We start from the raw sequence: 18,445 nt of genomic DNA, 5'->3' as shown, positions 1-18,445 counted from the left end.
TCTGATAACTGCAGTCATTATGTTTTCCCCTGAGCCTCATTAGGCCAGAGTTACTGAAGGCTTTTGTAAAATTGCTCGAGATGATCTCAGCTAATGGTTTGGTAATGCCTGCTGATATCAGAACCCAGTGAGTCCACATCAGCAACTATTTATTGTTCTTTATTGTGTTTGGAGCCCTCCAGTCCGTAGTCCCCCTTTGGTTTCAAGTCCTGCACTGGTACTTGAGGCAGGCTGAAGAGATGGGACAGTATTGAGCGATGGAGGAATGGCTGGCTGTAGCGTCCTTGGATCTTTCACAAAATACCGCATGGGATAATGTAACCTCAGTAGTGGTCATCAGTCAGAGGTTGTGGGAATTTCTGTGGATAAACTGTGAGTCATTTCATCCCGCAGACACCATCTCAGGCAGTGCTGTGTTCCTTTAGTTTCCTTCAGTCAAGTATTCCTTCAGTGTTAGGGAATTGCTTTCTCCAAAGCAAGATTGGAGAGCACGAGTGATAATGACCCATCAGCTCCAGATGAGAGCACTTTGATAGGGATAACTATCTCCACATCTCCACATAACCCTGTATTGCCAGTCCCTTTGGACATTCTTCAAAAGGGTGAAACTGTGTCACACAGTAGGGTGAGTGTTAAAAATCTGTGCAGACCACCTGGCTTTAAAAAGACATCTGTTATACCGCTGCCCAAGAAGACCGAGGTGACCTGCCTCATCGACTACTTTTCCTCCTGTAACAAGGTGCTTTGAGCAGTTAGTCACAGCATGAATCAAAGGCAGATGCAAAGTATTGAGAAGCAACTACTGATACTTCTCATATTAAAATAAACACTTTGTCATCCATTCTTTCTTCGAGAAATGAAGTAGGGATTACCCTGGGAATTATCAACCAGTGCATCTTACATCAGAGAAGGGCAAACTATTGCACAGAATTCTTAGAGACAGGATTTATGAGCATTTGGAGAAGCACAGTCTGATTACTAATAGTCAGCATGGCTTTGTGAGGGTCAGTTCATGTTCTCACTAGCCTGATCGAATTCTTTAAGGAAGTGACAAATTTAATTAATGAAGGTGGAGCAATGAATGTGAGGTTTTAGTAAGGCATTCAACAAGGTTCCGTATGGCAAGCTCATTCAGAAAGTCAGAGGGCATGGGATCCAGGGAAACTTGGCTGCATGGATTCAGAATTGGCTTTCCCACAGAGGGAGGAGTGTGATAGTAGAGGCAACGTTTTCTGCCTGGAGGTTAGTAACCAGTGGTGTTCCATGGGGATCTGTTTGGGACACTTGCTCTCTGCAAATTTTATAAATGACATGGATAAGAAAGTGGAAGGGTGGGTTCGTAAAGTTGCAGATGACTCAGAGGTTGGTGGCGTTGTGGATGGTGTAGAAGGTTATTGTAGGTGACAGCTGAACATTGATAGGAAGTAGAACTGGGCTGAGAAGTGACAGATGGAGTTCAATCTGGAAAAATATGAAGTTAAACACTTCGAAAGATCATATTTGAAGGCAAAGTATATGGTTAATGGCAGGCTTCTTGGCAGCATGAAGAAACAGAGGCATCTTGGGGTCCATGTTCATAGATTTCTCGAAGTTTCCATGCAAGTTGATAGGGTGATTAAGAAAGTGTATGATTTGTTGCCCTTTATTAGTTAGGGGATTGAATTCAAGAACTGACAGGTGATGTTGTAGCTCTATAAAGGTCTGGTTAGACCACACTTAAGAGTATTGTGTTCAGTTCTGGTTGTTTCATTAAGAGAAGGGTGTGGAAGCTTTAGAGAGGGTGCAGAGGAGACTTACCAGGATGCTCCTTGGATTAGAGAGCCTGTCTCTTATGAGGATAGGTGGAGAGAGCTAAGGCTTTTCCCTTTGGAACAAAGGAGAATAAGAGGTGACATGATAGAGGTGCATAAGATAGTTAGAGGCATAGAAAGAGTGGACAGCTAGAGACTTTTTCTTATGACAGAAATGGCTAATATTAGAGGGCATAATTTTAAGGTGATTGGAGGAAAGTTTAGCAGGGATGTCAGAAGTAAGTCTTTTTACAGAAAATGATGGGTGTATAGAACATGCTGCCAGGGATGCTGGTAGTGGCAGACACACTGAGAACATTTAAGAGACTCATCGAGGGGCATATGGATGAAAGGAGGGCTATGTGGGGAGGAAGGGTTAGATTGATCTTGGAGTCGGTTAAAAGGTCAGCACAACATCGTGGGCCAAAGGGCCCGGATTGTTCTACATTCTGTGTTCATCTCCTGCCTGAGAGATGATCTGGATCCACTTCAGTCTACCTTCTGCAACAACCAGTCAACAACTGATTAACTCATTATTGAGCTTCAAAACCTGGGCCTCTGGACCTCCCTCTGCAACTGGATACTTGTCTTCCTCATCAGTAGACCTCAGTCAGGATTGGTAACATCTCCTCCTCCTTGCTGAACATCTCCACAGGTTCAGCTCAAGCTCCCACTTTCTGTTCTATACGTAAGTGACGATGCGGCTGAGCACGGCTCCAGTACCATCTTCAAATCAGAGGTGGTGATGAGTCATCTCACTGGAGCAACTTAGGACCATTGGTTGAGTGGTGCCACAACAATAAACTCTCACTCAGTGCCACAAAACTGAGGGCTGATTATTGGCTTCAGGAAGGAGAAGGAGGGTCAACATGCACCAGTCTTCACTGGGGGATTGTTGGTGGAGAGAGTCAGGTGCGTTAAATTCTGGGTGTTAACATATCAGGTAGCCTCTCGGCCCCGTACGTGGATGCTATCACAAGAAGGTGTGTTCTTAGAAGATTAAGGGTGTAACCAAACACACCAACAAACTTCTACAGATGTCCTGTTGAAAGTATCCTAACTGGTTGCTTCATGGTCTGGTACAGGAATTCAGATGCACGGGATTGCAGAGAGTAGAAACAGGCCCATTGCCCCTTGTAATCCATGCCAAACTGTTATTCTGCCTAGTCCCATCAACCTGCCTTGGACCGTAGTCCTCCATGCACCTCCCATCAATGTACTTATCAAAACTTTAAATGTTGAAATGGAGCCTGCATCCACCTCTTTCACTGGCAGCTCATTTCACACTCTCACCACCCTTTGAAGAAACTCCCCCCTCATGTTCTCCTTAAATATTTCACCTTTCAGTCCAATACATCATTGGCACATCGCTCCACACCATCAAAAGAATGTTAATAAGGCAACACCTATCATTAGTGATCCCCTCATTCTGGGCCAGGCCATCTTCTCACAACTGCCATCGAGCAGGAGGTACAGAAGCCTGATGTCCCACACCACCGTGATGGGACTTCACATCAACCAGTCAGTTCTTCAATCAACCTGCACAGCATTAATAACAACGCACACAAAATGCTGGTGGAACGCAGCAGGCCAGGCAGCATCTATAGAGAGAAGCGCTGTCGACGTTTCGGCCGAGGCCCTTCACTGGGAGATCCATTAATATCCATTATTATTATTATCCATTAATAACAACCTCAGTCTAGCAACAGTATAATTTTGCATTATAGTGAATTTTGTTGTACAAGTTTGTATAACTTTTGTATAGTTTATGTTTCTCTTGTGAATATTATGTCCCTAATGAATGTAGTGATGTTGCACATAAGCTTTTTATTACACTAGTGCAAATGACAATAAATGCAATGTGTGATTTGACTTGATCAAGGTCATGTGGAGTGCTACTCAAAGGCAAGCTCTTGACTCAGGGGTAGGAGAACTTACAATAAATTAAGCCAGTACTTCACTATTGCCCTGGGCTCTGCAGCATTCATCCATGAGTCTTAAACAATATTTGTCCGGTCTCATCCCACGTCCTCATTTTCTCTGTCTTTCCCGCTATTCCACAGGGAGCTGGAACACAAGATCGGGTGCTCATTGAAATCCTTTGTACAAGGAACAATCAGGAGATCCGTGAGATTGTACGCTGTTATAAGGAAGAGCTAGGAAGAAATTTGGAGAAGGATTTGAAGAAAGACACCAGTGGCCATTTCAAGAGATTGCTTATCTCGATGTCACAGGTCAGTAACTAGAAAGTGGTGCTAATTGGTTCAGTAGTTACATTCTGATTGGATTGTGGATGCAAGGACTGATTACTAAGGACCACACGGGAACAAGCCTGGCAATAGCCTCTTAGTGAAGTAATGTTATTTGCTGAGTTAATCGGCCTGGTGATGTACTGTGCTACGCTCAGCCACTGACGATGCCAGGAGGTTTCAAGTTGTATGTGGCATCTTCAGGATTATTCGTAGCTGAAAGATTTGAAACCCCCCCCCCCCCCCCCCGGTCCCAGACTTCGGCCTGGGGAAATAACTTTTCACAACCTGATTTCTCAGTTTCTGTTAACATCTTGAAAACCTTAGGGGAAAAAGGCAGCCCCTCAGTTTTCCGAATTCCGGAGATTTTCTTCTTAAATTGGGTAATCATTCTTTATGGTTTGACTCCAGGGTAAATCTGCAGGGCCTACATACCCATCTGGAGGTGTGATGCCTGAATTTTTCATAGTGTGAAAGATTCTGTCCAGTAGTTTTAGCAGCAGTGTCCCATGTCTCCCTTTCAAACATCATGCTGAACTTTACAATCGGGGTTCATCTGTGGATGGTGAATTCAGTCATCAATCGGTCTGATGCAGTCCAGCCTCTCGTTGGCTCCACAGGGTTTGCTGTTACAGGGCAAACACACTCCAAGTAAGCATCTGTTACTTTTGTCCCAATCCGTTTGAAATTTTAAATCCCCTACTAAGATCAAACTTGCTTCACTGCCTGTCTGTAATCTATACTTTCCTTTCTCAAATCCTATTCTTGTCTCCTGCATCAGGTCCTATACGCAACACCTCACAATGTTTTTATGATCCTAACTTCTACATACCATTCTCCACTGTAAGCGACACTCTGGTCTTTCCTCATCCTTAGTTCTAATAGCTGCTCCTTCCCTTCTGCTATTTGTCCTACATTTCCTATTGGCTTAATACTTCCTAGTCCGAGACACCTTGTAATCATGCATCAGTTAGTTTGATCAGCAAGTTGCAATGTCCCAACTTGTTTGATATGTTCCTAAGGAGCACTGATTTGAACCATGTGGACTTACTTGTTGTCCTCCTTCAATGTTTTTCTTGTGCTTTTCTAACCCTTGAGATTCTAGATAGATAGATAGATACTTTATTCATCCCCAAGGGGAAATTCAACATTTTTCCAGTGTCCCATACACTTATTGTACCAAAACTAATTACATACAGTAATTACTCAGTATAAATATGATATGCATCTAAAATCACCCTCCCAAAAAACATTAATAAATAGTTTTTAAAAAGTTCTTAAATAGTTTACTAAAATGCATTGAGTGGTAACTGAAGCTCAGTCCTAACCCCGGCACTTTAACATGTCTTGCCCCTGGTGGTTGAATTGTAGAGCCGAATGGCGTTGGGGAGTAATGATCTTCTATTCAGCATACATAGCCTCTAGCTTCTGATAATCTCCCAAGTACACTGCAGTCACTGCTGCAAAACAACAAATTTCACATCGTGTAAGTCAGTGAATAGTAAACCCCTTTCTGATTCTGGTTCAGGATCTAGTGCTCCTTTTTTACTCTCCTATTGCTTCCCATGTTGTTCGTCGCAACTTGAAGCACAGTGACAGAGTCCTCCTTCCCTCTCTTGTCAATATTCTTTCAAACTAATTCACCATGTCTCTTACCTTCGTATCACGTGCACAGCATATTATACAGCCGGCCCTCCTTATCCATGCATGCGCAAATTCAACCAACCGCGAATCGCGAAAACCCGGAAATGCTCTTCCAGCACTTGGTGTTCGAGCATGTACAGACTTGTTTTTCTTGTCACTATTCCCTAAACAGTGCAGTATAACAACTATTTTACATAGCATTTACATTATATTAGGTATTATAAGTAATCTAGAGATGATTTAAAGTATACGGGAGGATGTGCGTGGGTTATCATGGATCGGGATTGAAAAAAATCGGAAGTTCTCTTACTCAGTAAGTTGGAACAGGTACATTCGATATTATTTAGCGTCAGTTAGTCAACCATTTGTGTTAGTATATAGTACATATTTTATCTTTCTATGCATATAAAACAACTAAGAACATATGTTTCAGCACCGGGCTCGGGAACTTCTTCCCGAGTTCGATCGGCTTGGGAACTTCTTCCCGAGTTCGATCCAGTGACAGGCCGCTATCGAGTGTGCTCTCCACTGTGCCGGGTTGATGTGGAGGATCAAAAACCCAAAACCCAATAATTAAACCACTGCGTTGCTGAGTAATAATTATAGCTTTTATCGGGGCAGGACCTTTCTCACTTTATCCATTAAAATTGTTCCGATCGTTGACCGACTGTAGCCTAATGCTTTTTCAATGACTGATGGCGTTTCACCTCTTTCCGATTGCTTTATTATTTCCACTTTACTTTCAATCGCGATTGTGATTATTTTCGTGAACAGAAACATTGCAGATTCAGATCTCTGCCGCTGTCTAATGAGACAGGTTAAATAAGGTTTGGGGTTCCACTGGGTCCTAGGATCCACCGTATTGAGACAGGTTGAATAAGGGACTTGAGCATCCGTGAATTTTGGAATCCGCAAGGGGTCCCGGAACCAATCCCTCGCAGATAAGGAGGGCTAACTGTATATTGATTGTGCTTACAAAAGATGCAATCTACCCCTCTGATTATTGAATCATATGAAGTTAATACATTACAGCTTCCCTTCATCGTTTGGGTGGCCCCAGTATTCTCACTGTTCTTCTGAGAATGACAGCATGAATTGATGTTGTAAGAATCCCCTTTCTAGAACCAATTCAAATCTGTGAACTCAGCTTCACGTCCCCCTATAGTTCCAGTGCATTCTTGACCCGAAACACCAGCTGATCCTCGGCACATCCCACTGAACTGCTCCAGCAGTTAGTTGTGTGTTGCTCCAGATTCCAGAGTCTGTGACCTCTTGTGTCTCCACCTATAACTTCTTTGATCTGAAATTACAGGGCAACCGTGATGAGACCCAGACGGTGGACATGCAGAAAGCAACGGCAGACGCTGAGAAGCTGTTCCGTGCGGGGGAAGGGAAGCTGGGCACAGACGAGTCCACCTTCAACATGATTCTAGCGACCCGCAGCTTCCCCCAGCTCAAGGCGACCATTCAGGAGTACGGGAGGGTAAGTGGTTCAGTGAAGGTGCCCAGTCCTGGAGTCCTTTCAGCTCTACTCTCATTTGAGTGGGGGAGTGGCTGAGGATGGCCAGAGCAGAGAGGTGATCATATCCATTTACAGGTACTCGGGATTTGCTGTGGTGTGTTGGCACAACATGCAACTAAAAACAACACTCAGCAAATATAAAGAATAAAGTTAAAGGTTAAAGTACAGTTATGGAATAATATATATATATAAATACAGAAATACCAGCGTCTCTTTACAGTGTAAACAGATTATAAAAGGTGGTTTAAAATATTTACAAGTGCAGTGCAGTGACTAGGGTAATAGCTAGAGGGGGGGTGGGAGCGGCTAACTAGAATGGTTGATCGGATTAATTGGGAGATGAGTTGCCTGACAAGCATGGCACCATTTGTGTTGTCTATAGGAGTTGCAAACGGAGTTGATCACTGTGTGGGCCTTCGCTGATGATTGGACATCTAACATCATTGATGTTATAATTGAAAGCCATTGATGAAGATGGTTGAGCTTAAGACACTGCCTGAGGAACTTGTGAGAGTGATGTCCAATGGTATGGTCAATCTCCGGCAACCACAGTCATGTTCCTTTGTGTGAGGTATAACTTCATGACTGTAGGAGTTTTACAAGGTCCCACATGCGAGGCTGGTCCAAAGTATTAGGACCTCAGTGCATCCAGGTTGAGTTGGCAAACTGAGTCCAAAATTGTTTTGGCAATAAAGGTGATAGTGGAGGCTGGTGTAACTGGGTACCTGTGACTAGTTGTGTTCTGCACAAAGGTTGGTGCAAGAACCATTTGCTCTGTGTAACATACAGTCAGTGGCCACTGTAATAGGTACACCTGCACGTTAATCCAAATATCTAATCAGCCAATCATGTAGCAGCAATTCAATGCATAAAAGCATGCAGACATGGTCAAGAGGTTCCGTTGTTGTTGAGGTTAGAGGTCAGAAAGGAAAAGAAAGTGACTTTAACTGTGCAATGATTGTTGGAGCCAGACGGGGTGGCTTTAGTGTCTCAGAAACTGCTGGTCTCCTGGGATTACCACACACAAAATTCTCTATAGTGTTTACAGAGAATGGTGTGATAAACAAAAAGCATCTAGTGAGCTAAGTTCACGAAAAAAGCATCTAGTGAGCTAAGTGGGCGAAAACCGCCTTGTTAATGAGAGAGATCAGAGGAGAGGCCAGACTAGTTCAAGGTGACACTAACTCAAATAATGCACAAAATGCTGCAGGAAGGGACTTGGCCTGAAACGTTGACTGTTCATTCATTTCCACGGATGCTGCCTGACTTGCTGAATTCCTCCAGCACTTTGTGTGTGTGGCTTTGGATTTCCAGCATCTGCGGAATTTCTTGTATTTATAGTAACTTAAATAACCACACTTACAACAGCATCTCTGAATGCACAACACATCAGAACTTGAAGTGGATGGGCCACAGCAGCGAAAGACCATGAATATGCACTCAGTGGGCACTGTATTAAGTCCAGGAGGCACCTAATTAAGTGGCCACTGGGTGTAACTGAACGATGTAGGAAGTATAATTGTAAGTTTGCAGATGACATGAAGATTGAAATAGTTGTTGACAGCGTGGAGTGGGGTGTTAGGCTACAGGGTGTCATTAATGTATCAGTAAGCCGTCTGAGAAATGGCCGATGGAGTTTAAATCAGAGAAAAGCCAGGTGACGGGAGTAGTAATGAGGCTCGGACAGGCACTGGGAATGCACGCTCCCAGAGAGTACTGGGGAACAGAGGGACCAAGGCTTCAATGAGATCTGGATGTGAGTTTACTCATGAAAACCAAACTGGGGATTGATGTATAAATGCTGCTTGATTGCACCATTGACACCAGTTTCCAGTGCCTTGCTGATGACTGAGAGTATCTGGGCAGTTATACTAAATTGTCCTGCTTTATGTGAACGGGGTATATCTGGACCACTTCCACTTTGTCAAATAGATGCTTGTGTTGTACCTGTACTGGAGCAGCTCGGCTAGAGGCTCAGCTAGTTCTGGAGTAGTCTTCAATGCCACAGCCGATATGTGGTCTAGCCCCATAACCTTTGAACACATCTATATTCTCGAATCGTCTGGAGTGAATTTAATTAGCTGAAAACAGGCTCATGGTGGAGATCCCTGGAGGAAAGCAACAGGTTCCTGTATGCCTGACACTCCGTTCATTATTTCCTCTATTATGCTTCATTAATTTAATCCAGTAAGTCCATCCCCTCAGTCCATTACCACACGCCTCTGGTTGTGAGCATGGACACAATGTTTTCACTTGTTTGTCATTGCCTCACTGTCACCTGTGTGTATCCGCATGTCCTGAGCTAATTGTTCTCTTCCTAAAACGGCTGCTGTTTCCTTTGATGTCAGTGACACTCATTTTCCAATTTCCTTCTCTGCTGGCCACCTGTTTCAATGTAGCTTTACAGAACTCTGCTAAAGTTAGACTTTTCCCCATATTCTGCAAACCTGTTTCTGAACTTGATTGTTGATCTGTCAGCTACCATCACCGTGCACTGGGGAGCGGCTACCTTTTGGGATATATAACCATGTGGTGACACATTTGGTGGGTGGAGTAAGGAGAGGCAATGGAGAATATTGACCATTCTCAAAGGAGTGGTGAAGCAGAGGGACCTGGGGAATGGGTGCACAGCGACGTGGCAGGGCAGGTTGAAAGGGTGTTCATAAGGGAGACACGATTCTGTGCTTTATTGTTAAATGTAGTAAATTTGAAAACAGGGATGTCATACTAAATCTTTATAAACTGCTGACCCAGTATCAGTTGTCACATTTGTTTTTGGTTGTCTCTTATAGGCATGAGAAAGAATCCAAGAAAAATCTGGGATTAGAGTTCCCGAGATAAGGAGCCATGGCTACTATACCAACATAAGACATAGGAGTAGATTTAGACCATTTGGCCCATTGAATCTACACTACCATTCCATTATGGTGGTTTATTACCCCTCTCAACCCTTTCTCCTGCCTTCACCCCATAACCTTCAATGCTCTGACTAATCAAGAACCTCTCAACCTCTGCTTTGAATAGGGAGGTTGGAGGGGCTAGGACTTTTTTCTTTAAGGAGAAGGTTGATGAGGGATTTGAGTGGTATAAATTTTTAAAGGGTGTGGATAGTCTGTCAGTGAGAGGCTGCTGGTGAGAGAGAATTCAGGGTGAGATGAGCAAAAGATTCTGTAATGTGTGTTTGGGACATTTTGCCTGCAGACGTGATGGAGGCAGGTTTCCTGGTGCAACTGGATTAGTATAAGAAGAGGAAACACTTGCACAACAGTGGAGAAGCTGGTTACTGGAATTGAAGGCCTTGAGTGCTAGCACAGGGACCGTGCTGGACCCATTCTTCCATTAGTATTCCTGAAAACATCTCTCTGAGCAGTTGAATTGAATTTACTTAAATCTTACATCCGCCCCACAATGCGAGGGAGTAAAACTCTTTGCGTTATGACTCCGTCACAACGTACAGACATGTGAATTTATAAATCTAATGTCTTGTAGAAAGATGCTGTCCCATAGCCTGTTGGTCCTGGCTTTTATGCTGCTGTACTGTTTGCCAGACAGAAGTTACTGAAACAGTGGGGTGACTGATCTTCCAGGCCTTCTTCCTGTACTTGCTGCTATAAATGCCCTCAGTGGAGGGAAGTTCATATCCACAGATGCACTGGGCTGTCTGTACCACTCTCTGCAGTGCCCAGCAATCAGGGTTGGTGCAGTTCTTGTACCAAGCGGTGATAGAGCCAATCAGGATGTTCTCAATGGTGCCCCTATAGAAGGTCTTGAGGATTGGGGTCCATGCCGAACTTCTTCAGTCGCTTGAGGTGGAAGAGATGCTGTTGTGCTTTTTTTTTGCCACACAGCCGGTGTGTACAGACCAGGTGAAGTAATCTGTGATGTGTATTGCAAGGAATTTGAAACTACTCACCCTCTGAACTGCAGTCCCATTGATGTTGATCGGGGCGAGCCTGTCTCCGTTCCTCCTGTAATCCACGATCAGCTCTTCTGTTTTTTGGACATTGAGGGAGAGGTTGTTATCCTGGCACCACTGTGTCAGGGTGTCAACCTCTCCTCAGTAGGCCGTCTCATCACCGCTAGAAATAAGGCCGATCAATGTTGTGTCACCTGATAATTTGATCAGCAGGTTGGAGCTGTGTGTGACAGCACAGCTGTGGGTGTAAAGGGAGTAGAGGAGGGACAGGACACAACCCGGGGAGGACACCTGTGTTGAGGGCCAAAGGAGCCCATCCTTACCACATAAGCAGGTTTTCCTTTTTACCTCCAGTTTAACCGTACTGTTGAACCTCTGCTTCCTCCACAGCTGGCTAACCGTGAGTTGATGAAGGCCATTGACCGGGAGTTCTCAGGAGACGTCTGTGACGGGATGCAGGCCATTGGTAGGTTTAACACCAGTTACCAGAGGCAACATAGAACTCAACCCTTTCAAATGGTGGGTTCTAAACCCTCTGCCCAGAATATACTGCTGTAGTCCCATCCCTTCCCCCAGCACACTGCTCAGCTTTCCACCATCCCTTCCTCGCTCGCCCTTGTCCCTGTCCCTTATTCACCCCTTCACACCTGCCTCAACAACCGCCCCCCACAATGTGCTTCACATCTCCACGTTGCACTCCAATCTTACACTCAGCCTTGCTGCCCGTCCCTACTGCTCCACCTGTACACTTCCACCCCCTCCCTCATCCTTTGTCTCACAGCCCCCTTCTTCCACTCTCCCCCTCCCTGTCATCCTGTATCCCTTTCACTTCCTCTATCCCCGTCTCCCCCTCCTCCCCATCCCGCTCTCTCCTCTCCCGTCTCCCTCTCTGTCCTCTCCTGTTTTCCTCCCTGCCCTCTCCATCCTTCTCCCTCTCTCCCCATCATCTTACTCCTCTCATCCCAGCCCCTTCCCACACTCTCCCATCCCTCCCCCACTCTATCTGCCTTTCCGCCATTTTCCATCGAAGATGCTGACGAATCAGCACTAGGAGGCCTCTCAATGTCAGCAAGGCCAAGGAGCTGATTATTGATTTCAGGAGGGGGAAACCAGAGGTTCATGAACCAGTCCTCATCAGGGGATCAGATGTGGAGAAGGTCAGTAACTTCAAATCCCTCAGTGTTATTATTTCAGAGGATCTGCCCTGGGTCCAGCATGTGAGTGCAATTGCGAGGAAAACACGGCAGTTTGAGCAGATTCAGCATGACGTCTATAACTTTGACAAGCTTACGTAGATATGCAGTGGAGAAACTGTTTGCATCGTGGCCTGGTGTGGAAAGCCCAATGCCCTTGAACAGAAAATTCCGACATAAAGTAGTGGATGTGGCCCAGTTCATCACAAGTAAAACCCCACCATTTAGCACATCTGCATTGAGCGCTGTCACAGGAAAGCAGCATCCATCATCAAGGACCCCCACCACCCAGGCCATGCTTTCTTCTCGCTGCTACCACCATCAGGAAGAAGATGCAGAACACTCAGGACCCACACCACAGGTTCAGGAACAGTTATTACCCCTCAACCATCAGGAAGGAGGTACAGGAGCCTCAGGACCCACACCACAGGTTCAGGAACAGTTATTACCCCTCAACCATCAAGAAGGAGGTACAGGAGCCTCAGGACCCACACAACCAGGTTCAGGAACAGTTATTACTCCTCAACTATCAGGAAGGAGGTACAGGAGCCTCAGGACCCACACCACAGGTTCAGGAACAGTTATTACCCCTCAACCATCAAGAAGGAGTTACAGGAGCCTCAGGACCCACACCACCAGGTTCAGGAACAGTTATTACCCCTCAACCATCAGGAAGAAGATGCAGAACACTCAGGACCCACACCACAGGTTCAGGAACAGTTATTACCCCTCAACCATCAGGTACAGGAGCCTCAGGACCCACACCACAGGTTCAGGAACAGTTATTACCCCTCAACTATCAAGAAGGAGGTACAGGAGCCTCAGGACCCACACAACCAGGTTCAGGAACAGTTATTACTCCTCAACTATCAGGAAGGAGGTACAGGAGCCTCAGGACCCACACAACCAGGTTCAGGAACAGTTATTACTCCTCAACTATCAGGAAGGAGGTACAGGAGCCTCAGGACCCACACCACAGGTTCAGGAACAGTTATTACCCCTCAACCATCAAGAAGGAGTTACAGGAGCCTTAGGACCCACACCACCAGGTTCAGGAACAGTTATTACCCCTCAACCATCAGGAAGGAGGTACAGGAGCCTCAGGATCCACACCACCAGGTTCAGGAACAGTAATTACCCCTCAACCATCAGGCTCTCAAGCCAGACAGAATAACTTTACTCAACTTCACTTGCCCCATCACTCATAGGTTCCCACAACCTATGGACTCACTTTCAGTGACTCTTCCTCTTGTGTTTTTGATATTTATTGCTGATTTATTTATTATAATTTTTTTTTCTTTTGTACATTGGTTTGTTGTCCGTCCTGTTGGGTGCAATCTTTCATTGATTCTATTCTGTTTCTTGGATTTACTGTGTACACGCATGAGAAAATGAATCTCATGATTGTATACAGAGACATATATGTACTTTGCTAATAAAATTACTTTGAACTCTCGCCACCCTTTCTCCTTCTTCCCACCCTCTTCCCCGACTCTTCCACTCCCATGCCCCATCGTCCCCTCTTCCCACCCATCGTAGCTCTCCCCCTTGTGTTTATTTGTTCTTTCTCTGTAAATGCTACTGCCTCATACAGACAGATTATTGACCCATTTGTGTTGGAGGCGAGGACAGGGTGTCAGTGGTAGATCAAACATGATATACCCCATTGTCATAGGTGACAATTAATGCGAGACGGTGTTGGGAGCCCCAGGGAATGAATGGAATGTGTGGTTCAGAGTTCCCGCTTGGTGAGAAGCAGAGGGTTGAGTTTTCCCACGGACTCTGTGCTTTCTGTGTGTCAGAGACAGGAACTTTCTGTGTAATTGATCAAAAGTACGTGTTTCCCTGGACAATATAGGAAGATGACTGAAATCGTTAGCTGGACACAAGGGCAGCATGTGGAGTTCAGTCTGTAGCTGCTGGAGGTCATGTGTTTAGGAGATGGATAAAGCCAAGGATGTCACAAGGTGGTAAAACACTTGGGAGTCCTGCCTTATTAGCCGAGACACAGAATAGAAGAGCTTAGAGAATGAACTTCGGGTGACTATCCTTTTGCCCACAGTTAGTGCGTACACTTCCAGTCAGGAGATTGCAAGGATGAGACATCTACAGAAAGAATTGAGAAGGAAATTGCCTTAGCTGAAGGTTTAGAGCCAACACAGGTGGGCTGTTAGAAGAAAGTAGGCAGAGGGGAATAAAATGATGAGGAGGCTAAATGAGGTGAACTGGAAGAACCGGCATCCCTGAACAGAAAAGTTCAGAGAGTGTTTTCTCCCAGAGAATGATGCATGTCTGAAACCACCAAGGAAGCAGAACTCCTCTTTGTTACATTTAAGGAATACTATCAAGAGCACTTTAAACATACATGGGATTAACTAAATATCTGCTCTGTGGAGAAGATTGGTAAATGGCCCACATCCACATCCATGATTCTGTGAATTGAAGTGGTTCCATTCCCACTGCATTCTCTTACTAACTTTAAGTTACCCTTCCATCTTTCTTTTCCAGTGCAATGTGTTGTCAACCGTCCTGCCTTTTTTGCCGAGAAGCTCTACAAGTCCATGAAGGGACTGGGAACCAGTGACTCCACTCTCATCCGAGTCATTGTCACTCGCAGTGAGGTAGGAAGATGACTGAATTGTAACAGATGTATGTCTAAAGGGTAGTTGTTTTTATGTTGGATTTTAAGGTCTGTGAATGTGTGGACACTTTGCCCTCTTGGGTTCCCCCGCCTCCTGTAGCTGAGGAACGTTCCAGGTTCAATTCCGGATTTACGTCGTTTATTTCATTTCCAGACATTACCAGAAACGTCAGCTTTGTGCTTTTCAACCACACTATTTACTTGCTCTGCTCTGTACCCATAGATCGACCTTGTCCAGATCAAGCAGGCGTTTTGGGAGAAGTACCAGAAGACCCTGCGCATGATGGTGGAGAGCGACACCAGTGGAGACTACAAACGCATGCTGCTTGCCATCATCGGGAACTAAACTTCAAAAACAGGAGCTTCTGGGTACCTCCATGAATCCAGTACTTGAAGGAGAATTGAGACAATATTCCTTTTCACTATCATACACATTACAAATTTATACTTGAGTCAAAAATCTTAACTACTTAAGGTGGCATTTATTTTACCCCACACACAAAACGATGGAGGAACTGAGAAGAGGATCAGCAGCTCCTGCCTACCCGTTCATTCACCCAAACACTTCCCACCAAGAGCCACCCATGTTAATACTAGAAAAAGATCTGCTGTTGAAATGAGATCCTAGGATACCGTTAGGAACTTATTAGAAAATCATTCCAATTTCCTATCTCGGCCCAATGGAAGATGATCAGACAGCAGATACTGAGGAATGATTGTGCCATTCACTGATCAGTTTAATGATTTGGTTTAAATTGATTGTGCTAAAGTTCACATTTTGCTAGAGGCATAGTCATAGAACACGAGAGCACAGAAATAGGCACTTTGACCCATGCTGACCTCTGCCTAGTCCCATTAATCAGCACCCAGACCATGCCCCTCCCATTCGTGCATAATCCAAGCTTCTCTTAAATGTTGAAATTGAACCCACTTGCACTGGCAGCTCTGCCCTCTGAGTGAAGTTCCCCTTCATTTTTGCCTTAACCATGTCACCTTTCACCCCTAACCCATGAACTCTAGTTGCAGTCTCACCCAGCCTCAGTGAAAAAAGCCTGCTTGTTTTTACCTATTGTACAAATAGTCCCAAGAGCCATTGTTAATCCAGTTTTCTAAACCTGCAGAGTTTCATCCTTTCCTCATCTTGTGCTGTTACACCACAGATACCCAGTACAAGAAAGATTTTCTGCTTTTGCATTGAGTGTAGTGTTATTTTTAATTGAATTGACTCGGTTCTGGTCCTGATGAGAAGAAATATTGTCTGGTCTCTGTAAAGTTACAATATTTAAAGTTAGGATTCTGCCCCAGGAGTTCATTGTATTTGTTTAAAGTTACTGCATAATTGTTTTGAAACCTGTGACCCTACAATCTAAATGTTGAAAGGTTGCAGCTGTTCCCCCTGAAATAGTTAATGCCTGACACATGTGTGTGTTCCCTCCAAAGTGAGTAGTGTGATCCTAACTGGTCTGGGAGAAAGTGAACTCCTTAGGTCAAAAGGTTCCTTTCACCCAAATCATCCGCTGAGATTATGTGTAAGAGAGAACTGCTCATGTTTTATCAGATTCTCTCTGAGAAACAATCTGGTAACAATCCAAGGGCATTCAATCTACTGCTTTTGCTCCACACACTCTCTGCAACCTGATCACCTCAAGTAGGGTGATCTGATGAATTATATCCAAAGCCATATATTCCCCTGCTAAAATTAACGTACCGTATATTCAGTGCCTGCTTGTGTGCCTTGCAAAACAAAAGCAAATTATTTTTATATATATTTGTAGTGTAGAAAAAAAGAACTATTAACCGTGTCTCTGCACTTTGGTTGTGATTGCAACTGTATTTCAGTGAAGTGAGCTCATTTGTTGGTCCTGCTTAACAAATTTGCCATGAATTAATATTTTTCTTTAAACTGATTAATATTTATAAATTTCCATAAGTCACTTGTGAAGTTTCTGGTCCTCATTTTAGTTTTAATTCTTCCATTTATTGTTTGACTTGGGATCACCACAGCCTGAGCAGTGATCAGTTATTACCGAGGTAATAAAATTTCACACACCTGGCCCTCACACTGCTGCCGCCACCCTCCCCCCTCCCTACACCTGGACAACAGCTCTGGGCTCAGACAACTGTAATGAAAAGTCTCCGTGAACCAAAGTGGATATTCTGTGCAGGGCCCTGAGCTCTGTCCCAGGTAGTAAAGATTATGAAAGAAACTGAGCTACAAAGTCTGCTGTAATCAGCAAACACTACTCACTGGCTAAGAGAACAAGCTGTTCTGTTCTTGTGTGAAGTGCATGTACAACTCTAGACTGCTCCATAGACAGCAGACTCCCTGCTGAGCTGTCCTGTTCACCATGAAGAAAGCTGTAACACCAACCACCACCACCCCAAGCCAAGGAAATGACACTGGAGTTCAGGATCATTTCCACTGACCTCCACTGGCAATCATGTGTATGCTTGGTGAGGGTAGAGCTTCACAGAGAGCTGATTCGGTCTGTGGTAGAAGTGTCAATGTTAGGAAGTTAAGCCCACATTCCTGAAGCTTACAGCAGCCAAAACTGGCAGCTCATTAAATATGTACAACATATCATCTCAGTTCATTGTCCAAGTTTATTGAATTGTTATAATTATGTACTAACTTTGACAGTGACAATTATGCATGTTTGTTTAGAAAAAAAATCACATTGGTTAAAAAAACAGTGGAATCATTGTAAATGGTGCAGTAATGAGAAGCACTTGAAGAATTTCCATGGTTTCCCTTAAGTTGTTCCTTGGAGTATTTTGCCAATAATTACATAAATAAAAAAATATTATTGGATTTTGCTTCCTTTGCTCTTTGTCCACATCTAAAATTTTCCAGAGGATTACACTGAGTACCTAGCACAGAAACACCCTAAGTGCTGACCCCACACAAACCCTAATCCTCCAACTTCCCTCAAACTTCACTCTCAATATAACCTTGTTCCCTTTTTCTTTCATGTTTATCCAGGATTACTTAAGTACATATACATGATTTGACTTCTTCAGTGAACCCTACTTTAACAACTCAGCTATATTCTCTCTTCAGATGCCCATAAATCCTGCATTAAGTCTGGAACTTCCTGCCTTATTCCAGCTACTTTTGAATAATTGGACCACATTTGCAGTCCTATGGTTTAGTGTCCGAACCAATTTGGAAATACCAGAAGTCCAGAAAAAGCAGAAGATTCTTTCCCTGAAGTGGAAATGTGATAAAACAATTTGATTTTAAGTGGGAAAGGACAAAAGGAATATTTGTGTCAGTGTGAGACTATGGTGATTCCACTGTTTCCAGAGCTGACTGATGGATTAATGAATATAGTCAGAGAGAGAAATATGGTAAAGCTGTGAAATACAAGTCAGAGATGTTAAAGCCTGAAACCACAGAATGTAGGAAATAGCCAATAGATCAGACATTGTCTGCGGAGAGAGAACAGAACACAGAATTAATATTATAGATGGGAAAATTACTTAGCGG

The 18,445-nt window shown here is 44.2% G+C and overlaps 1 protein-coding gene across 1 annotated transcript in view; it reads left to right on the top strand.

The window, feature by feature from the left end:
• The window catches only part of LOC132378917 (annexin A7-like), a 77,620-nt gene extending 59,853 nt beyond the window's left edge, over nucleotides 1–17,767 (top strand). Inside the window, exons 9-13 of the mRNA XM_059946233.1 lie at nucleotides 3,854–4,024; nucleotides 6,996–7,166; nucleotides 11,512–11,587; nucleotides 14,823–14,935; nucleotides 15,179–17,767. Of these exons, the coding sequence (XP_059802216.1) occupies nucleotides 3,854–4,024; nucleotides 6,996–7,166; nucleotides 11,512–11,587; nucleotides 14,823–14,935; nucleotides 15,179–15,301 (654 nt within the window). The 3' untranslated portion in view covers nucleotides 15,302–17,767. The remainder of the gene's footprint in view (nucleotides 1–3,853; nucleotides 4,025–6,995; nucleotides 7,167–11,511; nucleotides 11,588–14,822; nucleotides 14,936–15,178) is intronic.
• Nucleotides 17,768–18,445: the final 678 nt, after the last annotated feature.

Source organism: Hypanus sabinus, chromosome 21 (assembly GCF_030144855.1).
Source record: "Hypanus sabinus isolate sHypSab1 chromosome 21, sHypSab1.hap1, whole genome shotgun sequence".
Lineage (NCBI taxonomy): Eukaryota > Metazoa > Chordata > Chondrichthyes > Myliobatiformes > Dasyatidae > Hypanus > Hypanus sabinus.
Note: the sequence above shows the minus strand (reverse complement) of the source record. Positions and strands in the feature narration are given on the sequence as shown.